Raw genomic sequence first — 22,449 nt, forward strand, 5'->3', positions numbered from 1 at the left:
CGCCCCCACCCGTTCTCCTCCTCCCTTGCAGCAGCTGTCTGCAACGTGGGGAACAGTTCAGACGACGCAGAATTCAGCCGCAGCCGGTCACCGCCGACCCGCGGGCGCGGTTCCGTCGGTGAGGTGGACACGGCGTGCGGTGGCTCCCAGGCGAGGCAGAGCATTCTGGGGACCTGCTCCATCTTGTCTGCATTCCACAGCAGGCGCAGAGAAAACTGCCTCGTGGAAAATTCCACCTTTTGTGGCATTTACACAGGGGGGTGGGGGGGGGCAAACCCGAACAACAAAACGGAGGATAGTGAACAGAATCACAGCTGACTGGCTGAGCCGAAGGACAAGATGAGCAAATCAAGATGAATGAAGGAATTGTGTTTTCATTTGACAGGATACGTCGAATCCCATCATTTAGGATGACAAAACGGTGGTTTCCGCAAGATAACAGCTCACCACAGATCTTTTTTCACCCACATACAGCATTGCATCGTCAAATAAAGATACTCTAAAAGTACAATACGCAACTTATCACATCCATGTGCGACGAGAACAAATTCCAGAGCCAGAACATCAGTTCTGTTACAGCGTGTGTGCCGCGATTTGGGCTTTTGGGTCTGGGTTTATTCTTTTTTTTTTGGTGGGGGAATTTCACCAAAACCGGCCGCACCCCATAACATTCTCACTCATCGCTCAAAGTGAGACATCCACCAAAACCGGACATGGTACTGGCAACGCTCCACGTAGTCCAACTTCAACTTTCCGCCGCCGCCCGTATCGTGCTGAGCCGCGCTCCCTCCGCAGCACAGTCATTAGCAGAGATTAAAATCCGCGGGTCAAGCTTGAGCGGCGCGGCGCGTGAATCGGTTTCCCTGAGGGAGGCCGGAGAATTGGCTCATCAAAGGATGCATTTCTGAACTGACATGCCAATGAAGATCCCCTCTCTGATTTGCATGTGTTTCACCTCCAGTTAGTAAGTGATGAGCCTCGCATTGTGAGACCGGGCTTTTGCACGTAACCGATACAGCCAATTCATTTTCAATCCGCCCGCCTTCGGAACGTCGACAGCTATAGATTTTTTTTGTTTTTTTTGTTTTTTTTCTTCTCACCCACTCCCTTCTCTCACCTTCTGTTTTTTCGCCTCCTCTCCAGTTTAATATAGTGCAGGAGAAGTGTCATCAGGCACCTTTCAAGTCTGGGCACAGCAACACATATCTTACCTGAGCGAGGTGCAGTTACAGCAAGCCACTGCCTGAGGCAGTCGGCGTTTATTAGCGCCTGCCACCGCCTCCACCCCCCTAGAAACGCTACCGCCACCTTCTCCTCCACCGCCGACCACCCCAATCTGTGTGGTCGGCGTCTCCGGGCTGACACCTCGGTGGGGACGTGCGGTTCCCCCCCTGTCCACCGTGCAAACGCCGGTGATTAAAGGGCTACGTATAGGGGAGCTGCGCTGTGTGCGCCTCCCCATTCGAGTGTCTCCTTCACCGCCCTCATCTGGTATTCAGTCTCCCCCGGTTCGCGGCTCACGGAGATATGCTCCAGCGACGCTAATCTATGCAATGTCTGCGGTGCACGGGGAAATAAATCATTCCCGCTCCGTTCGGATGTTCAATCTGCACCCTCCATCTGCTAAGTTTTCTCCTCCTTATTCGATTCGTGCTTTTGTGTTCTAGCCACATTTAGGGCTAGTTTTTTTTAAATCTATATCTATATTTCTGCAGCTGGGATTTAACATAGCTTGGTTAAAGTCATTTCGAAGCCAATGTTGTTTTACTGGTGAAAATACAAATGCACTTATTTGCAGCACGCATGATATAAAATACATGTTATATACATACATATACATAAGGGCTTCACACTCCGATCCGCCCTTTTTTTCCCGTGTTACTCCTAAAAAAAAAAGGCGTCTATAGGTGGATTTAGTTTTGCTCCGACATAAATGTCTTTCAAGTGGGAGTATCTTCGTTAACGCTGACTACTTCACAAACCCTCTCGTCGGCGCAAAGGCGGCCACTCTTATCTTTGGGCCGCGCGGCATTCCAGGCAAGCTGGGACACGAGGCCGAGGCCGAACCGTCTGTGTCTGAGTGAAACAGTTAAACAGGCTGGATGTGCACCAATGCCTCACGCCCACACAGAACTCCAAGCGTCGGGTTAGAAAACCTTAATAATATTAAAAAAAATTTAAAAAATGAAACCTGCAATAAACATGCATCCTTGGCCGACAGCCATTTTATTCACTGATTTACACTTTATTTTTTACCCTTTGAATCGAGAAGCACACACATTGGAATAAAGTAAAATAAGCACTTCTAAAGGTGTGTGGGGGGAGGGGGGAGGGGGGGGGCGTTTGAAATGTCGATTCAGTTATCTTCAATTTAGGATTACAGGTTTTATATTAAAGAGGGGGATTATTGCAATGTTTTATATTTTACTTTCTGTCGGGTACCTCAGTCAAACAGATGCGTCAAATGGTATTCCTGAAGGAACATGGAAGATCTTCACGACTTCTCCTATTTTCCCTTGAGACAAAAGGAAAGAAGACATGAACTTAAAAGGAGCTTATTGAGGCTGACATTTCCTTAGAATTTCAATTCCGGAAAAAAAAACTTTACAAGATGTTTGCGCCGCAGACTCATTTTTTTTTTACCAGTGTCAACTAACACCAGAGGCGCCACCGGGGATTTTGGGCTCCGTGAAAAGATATCACACCGGGCCCCACCCTTAATGATCAAATAATTTCATAGGGCCCCTGTCAGTCACGGGCCCCGAGAATCCTGCAAACTTTTCCCCACCATACGGCTCCCCTGAGTAACGCCAAACTTTCAGCGGAATAAATTGAGCAAAACAAAAAAAGTCAATACTTTTTTAGTTTCGTACATCACTTCTTCCGAAATAGTGTGGTTTTGGTTTCTGTATCAAATGGAGCCAAGATCCATAATTAATAGTTAATCGTGTTTCTTAAAAAAAATCTTACTTTAGGATTATTTCAACTGAACACCGTAGTGTGTCTGTGAATGGCTGTGGAACCCATTTCCCCAGCAGTGTGTGTGTGTGTGTGTGTGTGTGTGTGTGTGTGTGTGTGTGTGCGTACGTGCGTGCGTGCGTGCGTGCGTGTGCGCGGGCGCTTGCAGATCTTATGCTGCTACTCTAGTTTTCTGTTTCAGTGTCACAAAGAAAGCATTTTGCATTATGTTATTCTTTGGTTGCTCGGGTAATATGCGACTTCTCAGGAGCTAAGGCGGGGGAGAGGGGGGGTGGGGTGGGGTGGGGCGGGGGGTAGGGGAGGCGGGGGCTGGGGTTGGGCACCCACTGGAAAAGGCACAGGAAAAGAGCTATATTAGGGTGTTGACCCGGCTCCGAGGCGTTGGAGGGGTGAGGCTTCGTCTCGCTGCTGCTCTGCCATTGGTGGAGGCGTTGGTGTAAAGTGCCCGTACCTGGTGCAGGTAAACAGACTGACGGGGATGGACGGGGCTGGTTGGATTTACTGCAGCCTCTCGGGGTTACCTCCGTCAGCGGAAAACCTGTGCAACTTTGAGAACCCTTCGGTGTTGCCGTTTCCGATTTTTGTTTTTTCTTCGGCTAAATGTTTATTAATGGAATTCTGCTTTGTTGTACCCCCACCCGCTGCCCCCCCCCACCCCCCCACCCCCAGGTAGCTGGAACCACAGGATCCAGAGGCTTGAATCTCCTCAACCAGGTGAGTTGGATTGACCACCGCTTACTTTTAGGGACGTCGGGGTTTTAGTCTTTGGCATCTTTTTTTTTTTTTTTTTTGACTCGAAATGACAAATAGGGAAGGTCGCCGTGATTGGCCGGGGGTAGTGAGGGAGGCTTCTCTGGCGTGTTTACTGGGGCCCGGGTGACTCAAGAAGAAAGGAAGGCGCAAACGCAAGTCCCATCTTGTGCTGGGAGAGGCCTCTGTCACACCCTGCACACACACACACGCACGCGCACATAGACACACACACGCATACATACACACTCCTCTCTCTCTCTCTGAGAAAATCAACAGGAAGAGATGGACACTTTAATGGAACGTCACTTGCATGCATGTGTTCCCTCTGACTTTTCTCGCTCTCCTGTATTAACACGTCCTCCTCCCGGCAGGAATGCGATAGATGACACAGAGGAGGGCGTGCGAGCCTCCCTCGCCTTGTGAATCGCTCCCCTGTGGTCGCTTGACGCGATGTGGCTCGCGGGAACCAGCTAGGACTTCGAGCTGCAACGGAAACCGTCCATGTGTTCTATCCTTCATTCCACCGGAGTCTGTGTCATTTCCCAATCAGATTTCAGTGGCGTGAAGAGTAAGAAACATGGAATTTGTCGTCTGGTTGGTTGTTTTTCGAGTCGGCAAATACCACGGTTTGTGCTGCTTCTTTCATCCAAGACCAAGATGTTCTGTTTGTTCATAACAAAGAAAGGAAAAAAAAAGAAAAAAAGATGTTACAACGTTTTATTGCACTTTGATTGCTGTGTGGTATGCAACTGTTCTGCACAAGCACAATAAAAACACACAAAAAAATCCCCCCCCCCGCCTGTGTGATGTAAGCACCGCGGTGACCGCCACTGGCAGTTGGGAGTTGTTTTGGGGGAAAAGTCCATTTAGGGCTTAGGGGCTGTCGGTCACACAGGTCGTTTTTTCCCCCCATCACACAGTCTCGCGGCCCCGCCCTCCCTCCTCAGAGCCCCCGCGATCAGGCAAGACAACGCCTTTGTCTTAATGACCACCGTTCCAGACCACCTCTCTCGGGGTTTGTTCCAAGACGCGGTTGGGTGTTGTTTGAACGGGTTGGGTGCAGCGTGGGCGTCGATTTGCCAGAGAATCAGATAAATCATGAAAAGAGACTTTTTGCCATTCGAACAACAGCATTGATGAAGGAGAGAGAGAAAGAAAAAAACACCTAAAAAAACCAACAACAAAGACACGAACAAAAGCGTCATGCATCTTATCCTGAAAGGAAGTTAACCAACATCTTTTTTTCATGTATTTTCTCAGACCAGCACAGTTTTCCCATCAGGCTTCACCAAATCCTCAGTGGGGCAATTAACCTGCCTCATTAGCACGAGCCATTTCCCAGATTCTATTCAAAGTGTTAATTATAACTAAACAGGCAGCTGGAAGTCATTTGACAGCTACATTGAGCCTCAAGTCACCCAGTTATAATTTTTCTACCCAATTAAGATGGCGGGAGCACAATAAATGAATTAACAAAGCAACAATGGGCTCGATTGGCTGTGATTCACATGGAGTTGTACCGAGCAACAGGCTCTTTATGACAGGAGGCGCTTGTTGGGATAATCTATTTCAGGTTAAATCATAAAGCGCTGCGACAACACACTCCCCCTGACTGCAAACAAGTATTTCTACTCAAGCCCCCTTCTAAAGAGTCACCAAAACTCTCATTAATGAGTTTTCACAAAATCTCATCAATTCCACGCTCTGCGTTCGACGTAAATGTCACAGTGTGTCGTGCCATTAACTTCAGAATACACAAACCACAGAGGATAGAATTCCTCCACTTTCTCCACTTTCCACACTTTCTCGTAGGCAGGATGCTCCCCACATAATAAACACGCGGATGCTCAAATCAAAGTGACCCAGCCCAAAAATATGATTTGGAGCCTCTGTCATCAATACTTCATCTCGCCGTCACAGAGTGGAGAGGGCTGTCGCTTTGTCCTGAACGGGCTTCTCCTGCGTCGCACACCTCAACCTGCCGTTCACCTTCCTGTTGGACGCGATGATGACCAGTGGGCTCAGAGCGGCGTAGAGCGAGGAGAAGAATATACGCAGGTCAGATATCAGCGAGGACCGCATGGTCTTCTTTATCGTGAGCGTGTACACCCAGAGCCCGTTATCGACGCCGTACAGCACCACGTACAAGGTCACCAGCGCCACCACCACCTTCGCGGCCCGATGCTCGGCGCCGCCCCTGCTCCCCGCGCCCCCGCCGCTGCGCAGCCCCTTGACCTGCCGACTGTGCTTGTAGAGGAAGAGTAGGAGGATCAGGCTGGCCACGGCCATCAGGGTCATGGGCACCACGTCCCTGCCCACCTGCGCCGCACCGTTGGCCTCCTTGGACAGCTTGGACGGGAAGCGCACGTAGCAGAACTGCACGTTAATGCCGTGGCTGACGAGGGCGGAGTCATTTTGCCTGGCCAGGGAGAACAGTATGGCCGCCGAGCTCATGCAAGTGTTGAGGACCCAGAGGAAGACGAAGATGCAGCCCAGGTAGCGGGCCGCCAGGGTGCGGGCGGAGGTCCAGCGCGAGCCGGGCGGGGCGATGCTCAGGCACTGGTAGGCGCTCAGGGAGAAGGTGAGCCAGATGGAGAGGGAGCGGGAGGTCCGATAGACGAAGATCACCGCTCTGCAGCCCGTGTCCCCGAAGACGCTCGCCAGGTGGAAGGAGGCCAGGGTCTCGAGCAGGCAGCGCACGGCCACCACCAGCAGGTTGACAGAGGCCAGGTGCAGGACAATGGCGTCGGCCGGGAGGAGGCGCTTCTCCTGGTGCAGCTGGTGGAGAAACGCCCAGATGACTGCGGCGTTCCCAGGGACGCCCACCACAGTGAGGGACAGATAGAGCATCCCACGGACAAATACCTCTGATTGCATTACTGGATCAGGGAGAAGCAAAACAGAGAGACAGCATGCACGCATAATTCAATTACGGAATTTATTATTTATACTAATTATATTACACGGAAAAGTGAGTCCTGCTATTAGTGATTGAAGAGCAGTATATTGGAAAAAAAAGCTACTGTGCTGTTACCATCTTACCTCGGAACAACAGTGACAGCCTATCGACTTTCTGGTGCTGCAACTTGGACAATGTATCTGAGACCCAAAGTAGTCAGGTTGTTTGGGTTCTTATACTCATGGACGGGTGGCGATAGTTGGATCTATTTTGCACAGTCCATTGACTTCAGACATCTTGTCCCTCAGCCTCCAATTACTTGAGATCAATGCGGATGACTGCCTCCGCCAACACACACGCCGAACACACACACACACACACACACACACGCACACACAAACACACACACACACACACACACACACTGGTTCCTCAGAAGGGAGAAAAATAGAAAAACAAAGTTCAAGACTCATTTACAAGGTATAAAGATCGAACAGCTGGTTAACAACAGATGTTGTGTTGATATAGGCTCTACGCACTGCAACGAAGGACTCATACAAACGTTGATACTCTGCCAATCCCAATTAAACCAGGAGCATTACTTTTCTCTATCTTTCCTTTGAAGCATTAAGGTACAATGCATATCTTATATCAATCTGGAAATGAAAAGAGGAAATGATTGAGGTGCAGCTTTGTCCATTGACAGGCAGCGATACTACAGTGCCCCCCTGTGGACAAAGACGGAGCTGAGCACAAAAATACAGTCTCCTTTAAATCAATGGAATACCCTTGGTTTCCTTTTTGGATTGCATTTCATCCAATTTATGATTTCGTAATTCATCAAAGGGGAGACAATTGCTCAGAATAAAAGCAAAAAAGCAATCGTACATTATAAGGACATAATAAGGACAGATGAGTGTGAGCAATCTAAGAGCCTCAACATATAATACGCCTGGGAATAGATAATGAATACTTATTCCACTTCTCATTAGGACATAATGAGGCTTAATGCCCCTGGTGGAGTTGGAAGAAAGAAAACTATCACGTGCATACAAATGCCTATCATCTATAAAAGAATTACATAACATGTAATTCGGGGAAACATAAATTAATTTATTATTTTTGCAAACACAAGATTCATTATTTTGATTTAAATCTTCATATGAAACAAGGTATCAAGGTATTCCAATGTTTATTTATCTTCCAGTATAAGAAAATAATCAGTTCAAAGAACTGAAAATTGTGTTTAATTGGTGCCCTTCCAATTTTGGACATAATGGACCATAATCAGATATATTGTATTTAAAGGATCTGCTGGGCTGATGGCTTGTCTCATTTATATGAATGCTATAAAATAGAACAGATAACTCATATATAATATACTTATACATACTGTATATTTCCATCCCTTAAACATGCGTAACACAAAAAGACACCAAAGGCTAAGGCTATTGTGGACTTGTGTATCAAAATTTGTTATGTTGTCATTTTAAAATTCTGGTTGATCTCTGGTTGATCTCACCCCACTGAGCTTATACAGCACACACGTACAGCGATGAGCCACAACATTAAAACCACCACTCATAACCACTAACATTGTGAAGCTCCCCCTCGTGCCGCCAAAACAGCTCTGACCCATGGAGGCATGGACTGCGCAAGAGCTCTGAAGGTGTCCTGTGGTATCTGGCACCAAGACGTTAGCAGCAGATCCTTTAAGTCCTGGAAGTTGTGAGGTGGGGCCCCCATGGATCAGGCTTGTTGTTCCAGCACATCCCACAGATGCTCGATGGGATCGGACCCTAACCCCAACCATCCACATGATGTAGAAGAGAACGTGATCCATCAGACCAGGCCACCTTCTTCCATCGCTCCATGGTCCAGTTCTGACGCTCAGGTCCCCATTGTAGGGGCTTTCAGAGGTGGACAGGGGTCAGCATGGACACTCTGACCGGTCTGCAGCTACACAGCCCCATACACATCAAGCTGTGATGCACTGTGTGTTCTGACTCCTTTCTATCAGAGCAGCATTAACTTTTACACCAATTTGTGCTTCAGTAATTCTTCTGTGGGATCGCACCAGACAGGTTAGACTTCCCTCCCCACGCGCATCAATGAGTCTTGGGCGTCCATGACCCTGTCGCCACTTGTCCTTCCTTGGACCACTCTTGGTAGGTACTAACCACTGCGTACCGGGAACACCCCACAAGACCTGACGTTTAGGACCCAGTCGTCTAGCCATCACAATTTGGCCCTTGTCAAAGTGGCTCAGATCCATACGCTTGTCCATTTTTCCTGCTTCCAACACATCAACTTCAATAACTGACTGTTCACTTGCTGCCTGATACATCCCAGCCCTTGACAGGTGCCACTGGAACAAGATGATCAATGTTATTCACTCCACCTGTCAGTGGTTTTAATGTTGTGGCTGATCGCTGTATATGAGGATAATAAGCATTAAGGAACGGTTTCCCTACATTTCGATAATATGAGTATAAGTCAAAATGTAACAACACTATGGTAAAAAGCGTTTCTAATGCAAAATAGTCATCCATATGTTATCATTTTTCTGGATGACAGAAATGCTAAAGCTGGTTAAATCCCACCGATTCGCTGGAATGTAAGATGTTTTAGTGCTTTATGAAGCCGCTCAGGGGGTCCAGGCTCTAAAATATTAACGTCAGAATCACGATGACTTTTTTTTTTTTTTTTTGCCAGTGCATAGAATTCAACTCGGCACACATTACCCTCTAGCACACGCACAATATGCAAGGACAAATATGAAATGAAAGGAGAAAAAAAAATTGGATCAATTATTACACAGTGCCACGAACGTGCAAATGCCAGATAATTAGGAGGGAACAGAAACATGGGAAACAGATTATGTTATTATAAGGGTTATCTACATATAAAGATTCCAGCATTAGACTTTTAAAAGTCTGTTTTTCATGAAACAAACCTGAACAAACTCGAATTCAAATTCGTCAGACACACACTGAGAAGTTGAAAATAACATTTTTTCTTTTTTTCCCCATATTTTAGAACTGCAAGAGAATCGCTCTGTTCCTTCCCCTCGTCGACGTCCTTTCTCCTCAAACGCATCCTTTTGATCGGGGAAATCACCGCAGAGATAACAACCAATTACACTCCACCATCCCTGAAGTTTTGCTGCCGTCTGAATACGAATCCAAACTTCAAAAGCTAATGGAACCATCAGCGTTGGAAAGACAACAACAATAACAATGGAACGCGACAACAAATGCAAACCCCACGTCTGGGGAAGGCGGTGGGGCCTGCGAGCCGGCTGTGCGGCGCACTGCGCGCAACGCTGCCCCACCAGGGGATTGGGGGACATGTTTGAACATGCCATTTTAATTAGCTTTCCCCAAAAATGGAAACATGCAACAAACAAGTGTGTGGGGGGGCGGGGGGGGTTTGGGATAACATTTACTCTGATCATTCATATTAAGGCCGGATCATTGGAGAAATGCGAGGCGCTTCTTAAATCGAGGGGATTCTTTTTATCGCCACGGCACAATGTGGCTCTTTCAACAAGTAAATTACTGGAAAATTGTCACCGGGCGTGCAATCTCCACAGAAAAGTCTCAAAAAGCCGGGGCCAAGGAGTAACAAACATCTGTTGTGGTTCAAATCAGAAATCCCCGCACAGAGAAAAGAAGACAACACGCTGTAGTGAGCAAATTATTATTGGCTGTTTTCCCCCCCGAGCCTCCCAATTAGAGCAGACATGTGTTGTTATATGGCTAATTGTCTTGCTCCTTTGTGTCTTCTAACTTGTCCTTGGGACATGAAGAGCGGGGGCAGAAGGAACCCAAGTACCTACATGTTGAAAAAAATTAAATTAAATTCAAAAAAGAAAGAAATTTCCGAATGGCTGCCGGGGCATCAAATATAGAACCACAGCCGCCTCCGTCGGGGCTGCTTAAACGTGTTAGGTACGTCTGCAGTGAAAAGCCATGATACATCTTCAGACGTGGACATGGCGTTCTCATCTGTCGGCGGCGCGGTAATACTGACAGGACACCTTCAGATGGAATAACCCTCACGTTCAAACAAAAACCCTGTAGGTTTTCCTGCGATCTTTTTAATAAATGTGAAGAGTAAAAAAAAAAAAAGTCATCCCCCATTCTGGAGCTGGATATCTGTCTATTCTTTTTTTATCAAAGAAACACGCTCCCCTTTCACTTTCGATTGAGTGACAGTGACTTTACAGAGAAATAACACACACCGAGGCTGTTATTTCCAAGATAGGCCTCTTTTTTTTTTTTTTGCTGCCTCCCCTCTGAGACTATTTCAGTCTGGTCTTTTTTCTTTTCTGTTTTTTTTCTTTGGAAGGGGTGGGTTAAACATTGTAAATGGTGTTCTTTACGACCTCCGGGGAATCAAAGTCTATAAATTCAAATTACACGATCTAGTCGTCACAGTTTAGCCATCAAACCCCGCGTGTTTCGACAAGCTCTGCAATTTTGAGGTGAGCTCGTCGTTTTCGCTGAGGACATTGCTAGAGGTGACGTTATAAGCTCATGCCGAGATGCTCATCTGAAAGTGTCTTTCGCTTCTCTGTGTGTGCTCTTGCACTGTGCTACCCACGCAGGTTCTTGGTGTCATGGATCTGTGTGTGACCATCAAAGGGGTCTCCTTCCTCTTGCAGACAGGCATGGGCATCGTGGGAAACTCGGCGGTGCTGATGGCTTACGCCCACGTCGTCTACGCCGAACGCAAGCTCCTTCCTGTGGACACGGTCCTGTGCCACCTGGTCTTCGCCGACCTGATGCTGCTGCTCACCCGCTGCGTGCCCCAGACCATGACCGTGTTCGGGCTGCGGGACCTGCTGAACGACGCCGGCTGCAAGGTGGTGATCTACTCCTACCGCATCGCCCGGGCCTTGTCGGTCTGCATCACCTGCATGCTGAGCGTGCTCCAGGCGGCCACGCTGGCCCCGGCGGGCCCCCGTCTGTCCAGGCTGAAGGCCATGCTGCCCGCCCTCGTCGGGCCCGCCTTCGCCGCCCTGTGGTTCATCAACATGGCCGTATGCATCGCGGCCCCGTTCTTCTCCATCGCCCCGCGCAACGGCACAGTGCCGGCGTTCACCCTCAACCTGGGCTTCTGCCACGTCGACTTCAGGGACAACCTGTCGTACGTGATCAACGGCGTGGCGGTCTCTTTGAGGGATTTCGCCTTCGTGGGCCTGATGCTGTGGTCCAGCAGTTACATCCTGCTGCTCCTCCACCGGCACAGCCGCCAGGTGAGGGGGATCCAGCGGTCGGCGCAAAGCGCCGGAGCAGAGACCAGAGCGGCCAAAACCGTGGTCACCCTGGTGGTCCTGTACGTGGTCTTCTTCGGCATCGACAACGTCATCTGGATCTACATGCTGACGGTGGCTAAAGTCTCGCCGGTGGTGGCTGACATGAGGGTGTTCTTCTCCTCCTGCTATGCCTCTCTCAGCCCCTACTTCATCATCTCCTCCAACAAAAAGGTCAAGGCAAAGGTCATATGTGCCGCGGACCAAAACCAGCCACTGGTGGAAACAGAGGAATCCAACGTGAAATGACTCTCTTTCTGCCGTTTTTCTCGAAAAGGTCATTCTTGTGCGTAGGCTTCTCACATCCAGCCGATAAAGTGTGTTGTGTAATCGTGTGCAATGTTAGAGGCTCTGTATCATCTGTTGGTCGTACAGTGCACTATCTGTTGTGGAAAGTAACGAGACCCCCTCACCTACTGTTCATTTTTTTTCAAGTGTATTCAGTTACAGACACCTTTGACTTTTACTCCACCCCGTTTCAAAGTAATGAAATATTCATCAGGTCCATATCCTTGTTCATTAGTATGGCATCACCTAATACTATATTTTTGTCAGTAGTTATCAGTATTTGCATGAGCATCACCTGCAGAAAAGGCGTACAGAAGGTACTTTATGTTGTATTGTACGCTCTGTTACTATCAGGCGCCAAGAAAAATGTAAGAGCATTTAAGTACCTATCTACTTTTACTTGAGTAGAAATGGGTTCTGGGTTTTAATACTACTACTACTAATAATAATCTTTATTTATATAGCACCTTTCATTCTACATTTGCAGCTCAAAGTGCTTTACAGACAATCGGGAATTAATCATTTATAGTTGTAAATTATTTGACGTGAATGAATAGCACATTTGAGGGGAAATCAAATAAACACACAACAAAAAACGAGTAACTGAGTGTGTACTTCTGCTGCCTTCGAGTGAGGCCAGAACTCTGCAAATGTTGCCCTCCTATTGGGAAAAGTGCGAAGGAACAGCCATTTAACTCAGAATTCCAAGTGGAAGTTTCGGGGGAAGGCGGCGGGGCTCCGGGTGTGACGAGCGACGGAACTGATGTCACAAAGCGCTACGTCGCACCGTTCGCAGCGAGCACGCGTAACAGAAGCCCCCGTGTGTAATTTCGAACCGAAAATACTCCGCATACACAAACTGTCACGGAGACACACATATACTGCGGGCGCCCGTGTTCTCCCGAACGGCAGCGGCGCGTTTCCGCTCTGAAGTGGTCATTGCCGACACGGGGTGACCGACTTTCCGAGCGTTCGTCCACCAGTGACCTCTGACCTCCCGGGCGTCCGCTCAAACCCTCTCCCCGTCCCGGCCGCCCTGCTGTGATCCGATTGGCCGGCTGTTCAGTGACGCACAACGTCCCGGAAATGTGGAAACAAAACAAAACCCGGAAGAGGGAGGTGGGCGGAACGTGAAAAGTGAACTCGGTGAAGGCAGCGCCAGGACACACGGCGTTTATCCCGAAAAGTCTTATTTAAACGGATGCGGATCCGCGCAGGAGCTCAATTCGTGCGCTCGTGTTTTCCGCGCCGCCGTCCTCTCGCACCGAGGGCCGTCGCATTTGGGGGTTGCCAGGTGAATTCAAACTCGAGTTAGCCAAAGGGCGTCATGTTGCGCGCTGTTTGGAAGCTGGAACCGCGTCCAGGCTGCGGAGAGAGGGCGGCCGACGACCTCTCGGTTTCAGTATGATCAGGAGACGTCTTCCGGTCTCTCCACAGCGCGGCGAGCTTCGTCCGGGTATCAGGTGGGTTGACGCAACAGTCCGCGGGGTACCTCCACCATAGCTGTCGTCCCAGCGCGCTCTGGAAGCGAGGCGCCCGTCTCAGGTGCCGCCTCCTCTGTGTTGTGCGCTTCAGTCCTCTCCCCGCGTGTCCCCTGTGAAATGACCTGAAACGGAGGCCACCGGCGGCGGGCGACGATGGCGAGAATTGCCTGGTATCAAGAGAAGGTAACGTGTCCCGAATGGGGTGGAAAGGAGGGGGAGGGGGGGAGTTCTGGAAAGTCCTGGAAAACCTGGCGTCCCCTCGCTTCTGCAGTTTCTCGAGCTTCATTGAAGTCGTCGAGTACCCGGACGTGTCCTGGAAACAAATGCATTCAATGTGCGACAAAATTATTTTTGTAGAACAATATTGTTTTCATAAAAATATTCCTATAATACCACTATTCATATTCATAAATGACACTCCTCTAGGAATCCTCTGTCATAATCTGTTTATTGGGCCAAGTACATTTTTATATACAAAGAATTTGTCTTGGTAAGGGTTGGTCCATTACCAAGTTTGTTTATGTAGCTCTTATTTATGTAGCCCAGACATAACAGTCTTTGATCTCTATCTTCACTCGCAAAAAAAACGATTTCTTGAAGAGTGGGAACCCTGCAGTTGTTTGGTCATGGCAAATAATTAATAAATGTTCTGTATCGTTGAAACAGATCGGGGCCTACGATCAACAAGTCTGGGAGAAATCTCTGGAACAGGCAGATCTGAATGTAAGAACGATAGATATTGCTGCATTGCTTCGTACAGCGCGTTATGTTTCATCGAAAGTCCAATATCCTAAATGCCATCCACCCAGGGCCTTGACAGCAAACCAAAGAAGACTGGCCACATCAAGCCAGGTCTTATTGACGTAGACCTTGTTCGAGGTGAGTGTGAATTTAGTTTCATATAACAGATGAGGATCTAATGAGCATAAACGATGGTTATGATGGCATAATAAGGGCTTATTATGCCATCATAACCATCGTTTATGCTAGCTTGTGGTGTTGGTGAGAATCTGCTAAATTTATCGCAATTTGTCCCGGCGCTGCTAATACACCCAGTTCAGTTACTAACCACACCCCTGTTTTTTGTGTGGAGAAAATGTGAGGAGGAGAGCTGGAGGTGACCTTAAAGCAAAGATATTAAAAAAAAAAAAAAAAAAATGTCCTGTCCATCGCTTCTCTCAGGATCTACCTTCAGCAAAGCCAAGCCAGAGAGTCCATGGGCAGCGCTGACTCGCAAGGGCCTGGTCAGAGTGCTGCTATTCCCTTTCTTCTTCCACTGGTGGATCCAAGTGACCTCCAAGTGCATTTCCTGGTGCATTCTGGCACTCTACTTCTTGCAAGGTTATCTCACACTTGACATCACAGTTTCTCTATCTAGCATGCACATTTAATACTCTTGTTAATGCTCACACTAGGCATGGTGGGGAAATTGTAACATTCGTTCTGATAGCAGAGATGTGTTTGATTTAACATTACATTTTTACACCATCATTCCCCAGCTGGTGTTGAAATATTTGGCGACAGTTGCAGTCATCTCTTGTTTTAGCGCAATGTGGGGTGTGGGGCATCTTTCTTTTACATGTTATAGGGACTCAACAGAAACAGACCTCCTTTAATAAAGCATCAGTGTCTTGCTTGGGGAAAAAAAAAAATTGTTGCTTGTATTTCTTGCCTCAGTTGCTGCGGTCGTACTGTACCTGGACGTCCCGGGGGCGAGTGCTAGCGATGTGTGTGGGCCCATGTGCCTGATGCTGTTGCTGGGCACCGTGCACTGCCAGATTGTGTCGACCGAATCCAACCGTAACCCCTCAGGCAGTCCAGCTGCCATCAGCACCACCAGTCCAGCGCGCAGACGGAGGTGGGCCTCCTCATTGTTAGGCGCTGCACACCCTTTCTTCGTATCACGCAGCCTGTTTCGCACGCTGATACCCTCGCAGATTTCTCAAGAACCCATTTGCTGCTATTAGAAATGTCACTCGGAGTGCAATTCTAGAATTACAATTCGATGCTGTAGTTAAAAGAATATAAAAAATAAAAAAAACTCATCCCAGATACATCAGCATAAACTGGCATATAACCTTCAATTAATTTGATTGGAGCGGCATTATGCTTGCATAAGTAATCTAGAAATCAAACCCGTGGTATAATGTGTATTTCTATCAAATCCATCCAATCCATAAAACTGAACAAATCAATATTCAAGTACACTTTTGTTGTTGTTTTCAGTTAAATCAAAAAACAAATACACTTATGGACGACACACACCTGAGTGCAACCTTTACTCAGAATGGACCCTAAATCGGAAATATTGATTTAAAAGGGGGTCGTTCAATTTTGACGAGACACTCGAAATGCAAGGACAGCAGCCTACTAGGAGCTATGTTTAGCTGAAAAGGGCAACGCCATGCCATTTAGCACTTAGTCATTTTATTTGAAATGGTGATCTTATCGTCTAAAGCCATCAACATAAGCTCTCCACAATGGAATACTTGTGAAATCGTTTTTTTTTCGTGTACTTTTTGGTTGCCAGCTTGTACCGACCATTTAACAAACTCTTTGTATCCACTCACGTTTACTTGTGTGTAAATCTGATCCAATTGTTTTTTGGTTTTTTTTGTTGTTGTTTTTTTCAAAAAAGGCCAAGAAAAGGCAGAGGAGTCAAAAAAGCTGAAGAGTTGGAAGACAACTGGGAAACTGAGACGTTTGAAGAGCACAGAGCCGATGAGAGAAGGGTACCACGATCATTTTAATATGTTTACTGTATCAAAATAATATACAGAGTAAGTGATGATTATGAATTATATGTCAGTGGAATTGAAACGATTTTGTCAGTCGACAGATTTCCCGTAGCCATGTTTACTTCTCTGTTTTCACAAGTACAGAAATAGTCCAACGGTCCCCTGCTCAATTGAACCCCCAATTGATCTTTCATTTCTCCTCTTTTTTGATTTCAAATTTTATTTTATTTTATTTTTATTTTTTTAGCCTCCGCTAACCAATAAGAGAAAGTCAGGGTTCGGGGCATCGGATGAGCTCTCCAGTGAGGAGGAGGGTGGAGGCATCCACGTCGTACGGCAAAAGGAGAGACACGCTGCTACAAAAGTTCCTTCCTCTGCGTCGGTCCTGAGGAAGAGACAGCTTCAATCTTTTTCTAAATCCACCGTAAGCCCTTCGCTAAGTCCGGCATGAAGCGGATGCTTCCGATGTCATACAAGTGCTAATAAATGTAGTAAATACTGAATTTATGTCTGTTATTATGCTGTTGTGTGGGTGTTATTTTTCTGAGAAATAAACTTTCACGCGTAGTAGAGAATCCTCCATATCCCCCTCCCCCTTGTTTCCTGCTTTCGATGTCATAATCACATCCTTGACTTGCCTCCAACATCCATGCTAGGACCCCATTCCATAGAGCTGACCATCCTTTTAATGTAGGAAGGAAGTGGGACTGCTGCCAAGGAGGCCAAGGTGAAGCCTCGCGAACTGGAGCGGCTCAGGCCCGGAGCCGGCTCTCGGCCCGCCTCCGACACCGACGACACGATGTGGGAGGAGCTTCTTCAAGGACCTGACTCCGCCTCCACCGGCAGCACCGACAGTGAGGCTGACGGGAGGTTCAACACGGGCCTGACGCTCCCGGTGACCACCACTCTGAGCAGTGACGAGGAGAGTCTTCAGCAAGGAATCACTGGGGTGAGTGCGCGAAAGAAAAACTGCAACTTTTGGACAAAGTTCTTTAAACTCATTAAAGGACAAAGGATCTTCCTCCATCATTATACTCGCAGTGCAGTGTCTTATTTCTTTTTGAGGAGGGAAGTTAGAGACTGCCTCCTTTCAAACCAGTGGTCTGAGCAGCATCTAGTGGACATTAGCTGAACTGCAGCTGAAACAACTTCTGCCTTGGCCCAATCACTACGTAATGGTTGCCAGTTGGTCACATCCCAAAGTTAATTTAAGATTGATTCCACAAAATGAATGGTGCCGTAATACACAATGCTTCCCTGCACTGCCTGCGGTCCACTCACGCTTGGATCGGCATCCCACAGTTTTACACTAAACTATCTACTGCTGATAAACTACATTCATCTTCCTCTCATACTCTTATGTGGTGATTACTCAACGGACCTTTCCTTGTTTGTGCCTTTCACCGTGTGATCAACGGCGTCTCACCACAGGGTCAGCTCTCCTGGCTGCAAGCGTGCCATCCATCCAGGGACCGTGTCAGTGCCATCATTTGGGAGCAGGGCGAGTGCAAGAAAGCAGACATGTCAGTGTTGGAGATCAGTGGGATCATCCTCACACAGGTACACCCACTGTCAGACACCTCCATGCTTGGTCTAACCACCCAGATCCAGCGGTGACCAACCGGGACCTGGGAAAACCAATTCTTGCGACTACTCTTTTCTGGTGCGTTCTACTCCTCAAGATGCCCACATGTGGGTGTTTGTTTTAACCCGTTCCCAGGTGAAGCTGGTGGAGCAGGGCATGGGCTACTTGATGTTTGGGGGGCTGGTGACGGTCACGCTGGCGTTGCTTCCCTTCGCCTTCCGTCTGGGGCAGCACCTGGACATGTCCAACCTCCACTCGCTGTCCCTGGCGCAGCTGGCAAACATGGCGGAGGGACCACCGGGTGCCCCGGCCTTCGCCTTCTACCTCATCACAACAGTGGAGAGGTTGTCTCTCACGGGGCTGTTCTTCTTCATGATGTGCGTGGCTGAGAGAACTTACAAACAGGTGAGTGGAACCGGCACTCCCTCAGAAAGTCTCTCAGCCGACATTCTAAACCCTCCATGGGTCGCGGGCCTCCGCTCCTATTGGTGATTATTTGTGTTTTTTCTGTCGGACTCACGTTGAGGTTCTTTATTTTTTGGTCCCATTTGCTCCAAACAGAGACTTCTGTTCGCCAAACTCTTCAGCCACCTCACCTCAGCACGCAAGGCCAAGAAGTCTGACATCCCACACTTCAGGCTGAAAAAAGTCCAGAACATAAAGATGTGGCTTTCACTGCGCTCCTTCCTCAAGGTTGCTATACATTTTCATCTCGTCCACAAAAACTTTTTTTTTTTTTTGACATTTTACCACTAGAAGGCAGTCAACTTCGTAGAACCGTTTGCTTTCTCACTGACTCGGTTTGTTCACCTCAGAGGCGAGGACCGCAGCGCTCCGTTGACGTCATCGTCTCCACCATCTTCCTCTTGGCCCTTTCCATTTCCTTCATCATCTGTGCTCAGGTCAGTCATATCCGCCAGGGAGTCTGCAATCTGATCAGAGGCGATATGACTTTAATAAAACCGTGATCAGATACCTCCTCGTCCGTCTTGCCGGTGGCCGGTGAACTGTAGATATGGATGAGCGTTCAGGAAAAAAAAAAAAGAACGGCACCATCAGATGAAACAAAATCCCCACCACCTCAAGTGACCAAGAAAGAAAAAAAAAATCAATAGGTCAGAAAAAGTGAATCAAATTCTGGGATTTGTAGTGTAATCCACCCAATACAGACAATATTATGGATTTTCACTTTATGTATAATGCTATATGTCTAATACCACACACCTACATTTTAAATCTATAATCCCATAAATCCTTTAATCTGCAATTGCCGAGCGCCTTACCAGATAAAAGTTCAGACTGTAGTTTATAAAATGATGGCGACGGGATGATGCTCTGTACGTGCACATACTTTAGCTCCTGCACAGCCACAAGACATTCCTGGAATCTGTGACCAACTGGGAGCTCATGGTATGGGCGTCGTCCCTCATCATCTTCTTGCTCCGCCTCGCCACGCTGGGCTCCGAGACCAACTGCAAGTACAGCAACGCCTCAGTGCTGCTCACTGAGCAGGTACGGTGCTCTGCTGAAGAGGAGCGCATTGTGATGTATTCACTTCACATTATCCTAAATGTATTATCCTATATGTACTGTTGTTTTTTTTTGTTTTGTTTTTTTTTTTAAGATCAATTTATATCTCAAGATGGAGAAGAAGCCCAATAAAAAAGACGAGCTCAACATAGTAAACAATGTTTTGAAGCTTGCTATGAAACTGATGAAGGTAAGGCAAGGCAGGTTTATTTGTATAGCGCTTTTCAACAACAAGGCGATTCAAAGTGCTTTAAATAAAACATAAAAAAGCATGAAGATAAGGTGCAAATGACACACACATTAACACATTATAAGAGGAAGAACACATTATAAAGGGAAGAGGTAGTATGCATAAAATCAACAGCAACACGTTGCAGCAGACCTGCAGTTTTCTGGGAGTTTGTTCCAGATACGTGGCGCATAAAAACCAAACGCTGTTTCCCCAGGTTTAGCTTTGACTCTGGGGACAGAAAGCAGAGCCGTCCCAAACGACCTGAGAGGTCTGGATAGTTCATGATGTAGCAGAAGATCAGAAATGTATTTTGGCCCTAAACCATTTAGTGCTTTATAAACCAAGAGTAGTATTTAGAAATCAATTATTTGACGGACAGGAAGCCGGTGTAAAGATCTGATCGATCTTTTAGGGAGACCTGTTAAGACACTGTTACAGTAGTCTAGTCTACTGAAGATGAATGCATAGACACATTTTTTCCAAATTCTGAGATATAAGTCCTTGAATCCTTGATATATCCTTAAGGTGATAGCAGGCTGACTTTGTAAAGGTGAGTTTCACATTTACAGCCATGGGTCCGTCAGCGTTCAGTGACCAAGTAAAATGGGACTATTTTTAATGCTCCTCTTCCCGACGATTAACTCTGCTCTCGATCCTGCCTGAACGTGGCTTGATATGTTCCCCCGCTGGGCCTGACGCCAGGAGCTGGACACACCTTTCCGCCTGCTCGGGCTGACGGTAAACCCTCTGATCTACAACATCACCAGAGTGGTCATCCTGTCGGCTGTCTCTGCCGTGGTCAGTGACTTGTTGGGCTTCAACATCAGAGTGAGTGCACTTTATTTTTGGTACAGATTCTGCACAAGCCCACAGAGTGTCAGTCAGTGTCCCCATTTTAGAATATTTTGAAAATACATTCAAAAGATTTATTTGTTACACGCACTTTGCACTGTGCAGCATGTAGTGAAATGTTTTTTAGGCCAACTCCAGAGACTCATAGAGAAAATCTTGTGTGTGTGTGTGTGTGTGTGTGTGTGTGTGTGTGTGTGTGTGTGTGTGTGTGTGTGTGTGTGTGTGTGTGTGTGTGTGTGTGTGTGTGTGTGTGTGTGTGTGTGTGTGTGTGTGTGTGTGTGTGACAGAGACAAATATCAGCTTCAATCCATTTTGAACAGCATTGTGTGTTCTCACCAAAAACGTTTAGATTTGAGTTATTATTCTGGTTTCTATCCCCAAACCAGAAAGTTAATCATTTTGAATGACATTGGAATTGAAGAGATTAACTGCTGAAATAAGAGTGAGACAAGAAGGTGGAAAATTGTAATTAAAGTGGAAGTAAAATTTTCACATCAAGCTTTTATTCTGCATACTGCATAACCTTATTCGTAAGAACTTTATCAGTTTTAATTAAGTTTCCCAGCGCCCCAGTTCAAAGAGTTCAAATCCTCTGATGCCCAGCTGTCCTTTTAGCCCAAAAAAAGGGAACGTTTTTAAGGGATGTTACTTTAGCAGACAATTTTTGTCAGACAATTTGTGGTCCGAATTTCTAAAATAGATAAAGTGGGCACAATTCTACCATTCTGTCTAAAATGGCTGTAATCTGCCAAACAAAAGTTTTCAAATGGTTTCTATTTATCTCTTCTTAACTTTAAATTTTGTCCCTAGCTGTGGAAGATCAAGCCCTAACCACTGAAGTCAAACCACTAACTGTGCGACACTGGAGACCAAAGCAGCTTCTCCTCATCGACTACATCATGAAACACATGTGCTCCACTACTGACAGTCGTCCTAGTCTGTGCCTTCTGCTACGGCTGCTCCGACAATCGCTCGTGTCCCAATCGGCTGCTTCGGTTTCCATGGCAACGTGACGCTTCCGTCAGCCATTCCAGCCACTCTATGTGCCTATGACCCTCTGAACCTTGCATGTGAAACATGGCTGCTGGCGGGTTTCCTCTGAGAGCTGAGAACTATGCCAGAATTACTGGCATTTAGAGTTTTTGATGAATTTTTGTCATTTAAAAATTTTATGGATAAAAAGTGAATTAAAGCAAACAAGGAGACATCTCAGACAACAGCTGGACTCTTATTGAAGTCTGATTTGCGGATGTCTCCAAGCAGTAGAGTTCCATTAACTGTGGATATATATATTTTTTTGTATTATCTTAAACTAGTTAATAGCCAAAATTGGGTAGCCAACTGTATGAAACTAATGTTCATATGACCTAACTCTACTCACTGTCTATCTCGCTGCCTTTCTTCTAAGGGGTAAGTGGGCTTTATTTATTTGGGTTGTTGTATTATAACAGTGCTTAAAGCTGTAACGGTACTTGTAATGGGGGCCATTGTTCGGTAAAGAATGTCTATGCAGATGAATTATGTGATGTCTAAAGAAAATGTAAATTGTTTCATAGAAATAAAGTGATTTGAATACTTTTTTTTCTTGTCAGTGGATGTGTATGTGTATCTGCTCTGTATCATAGTGTACGGATTTAGGATCCTTGGAAACTTACGTTCATAGGGTTTCCAATAGCGAGGTTGGCAATGACTGAGTGCCATAGAACAGGGGTTTATAAACCTTTTTTTATTACAAGACTAAACTTGGGCTGACTAAAAAATGAGAAAGAAGAGCATAGGCATGTTTAAA

At 46.8% G+C, this 22,449-nt stretch overlaps 3 protein-coding genes across 4 annotated transcripts; 2 read left to right on the forward strand and 1 right to left on the reverse strand.

Moving 5' to 3' along the window:
• Nucleotides 1-5,646: 5,646 nt before the first annotated feature.
• ora2 (olfactory receptor class A related 2) lies at nucleotides 5,647-6,609 on the reverse strand (the record flags this gene model as incomplete). The annotated part of the gene is made up of 1 exon (XM_080001048.1): nucleotides 5,647-6,609. One exon carries the CDS (start codon nucleotides 6,607-6,609, stop codon nucleotides 5,647-5,649), a length of 963 nt encoding a protein of 320 aa, XP_079857174.1.
• Nucleotides 6,610-11,255: 4,646 nt separating this feature from the next.
• On the forward strand, nucleotides 11,256-12,200 carry ora1 (olfactory receptor class A related 1; the record flags this gene model as incomplete). The annotated part of the gene is made up of 1 exon (XM_080000543.1): nucleotides 11,256-12,200. One exon carries the CDS (start codon nucleotides 11,256-11,258, stop codon nucleotides 12,198-12,200), a length of 945 nt encoding a protein of 314 aa, XP_079856669.1.
• Nucleotides 12,201-13,382: 1,182 nt separating this feature from the next.
• phtf1 (putative homeodomain transcription factor 1) lies at nucleotides 13,383-22,238 on the forward strand. Of its 2 annotated transcripts, XM_080000533.1 has the most exons (17): nucleotides 13,383-13,702; nucleotides 13,815-13,906; nucleotides 14,390-14,446; nucleotides 14,533-14,602; nucleotides 14,906-15,064; nucleotides 15,401-15,581; nucleotides 16,362-16,455; nucleotides 16,709-16,885; nucleotides 17,156-17,410; nucleotides 17,893-18,021; nucleotides 18,182-18,451; nucleotides 18,608-18,739; nucleotides 18,862-18,948; nucleotides 19,403-19,558; nucleotides 19,671-19,766; nucleotides 20,511-20,636; nucleotides 21,471-22,238. In XM_080000533.1, exons 2-17 carry the CDS (start codon nucleotides 13,877-13,879, stop codon nucleotides 21,489-21,491), a joined length of 2,040 nt encoding a protein of 679 aa, XP_079856659.1. In that variant the 5' UTR covers nucleotides 13,383-13,702; nucleotides 13,815-13,876; the 3' UTR covers nucleotides 21,492-22,238. The 2 variants fall into 2 exon arrangements, with proteins under 2 accessions (XP_079856659.1, XP_079856658.1); XM_080000532.1 differs by having other exon boundaries at nucleotides 13,383-13,906.
• The last annotated feature ends 211 nt before the right edge of the window (nucleotides 22,239-22,449 follow it).

This window comes from Zeus faber (assembly GCF_960531495.2).
Source record: "Zeus faber genome assembly, chromosome: 5".
Taxonomy (NCBI): Eukaryota; Metazoa; Chordata; class Actinopteri; order Zeiformes; family Zeidae; genus Zeus; species Zeus faber.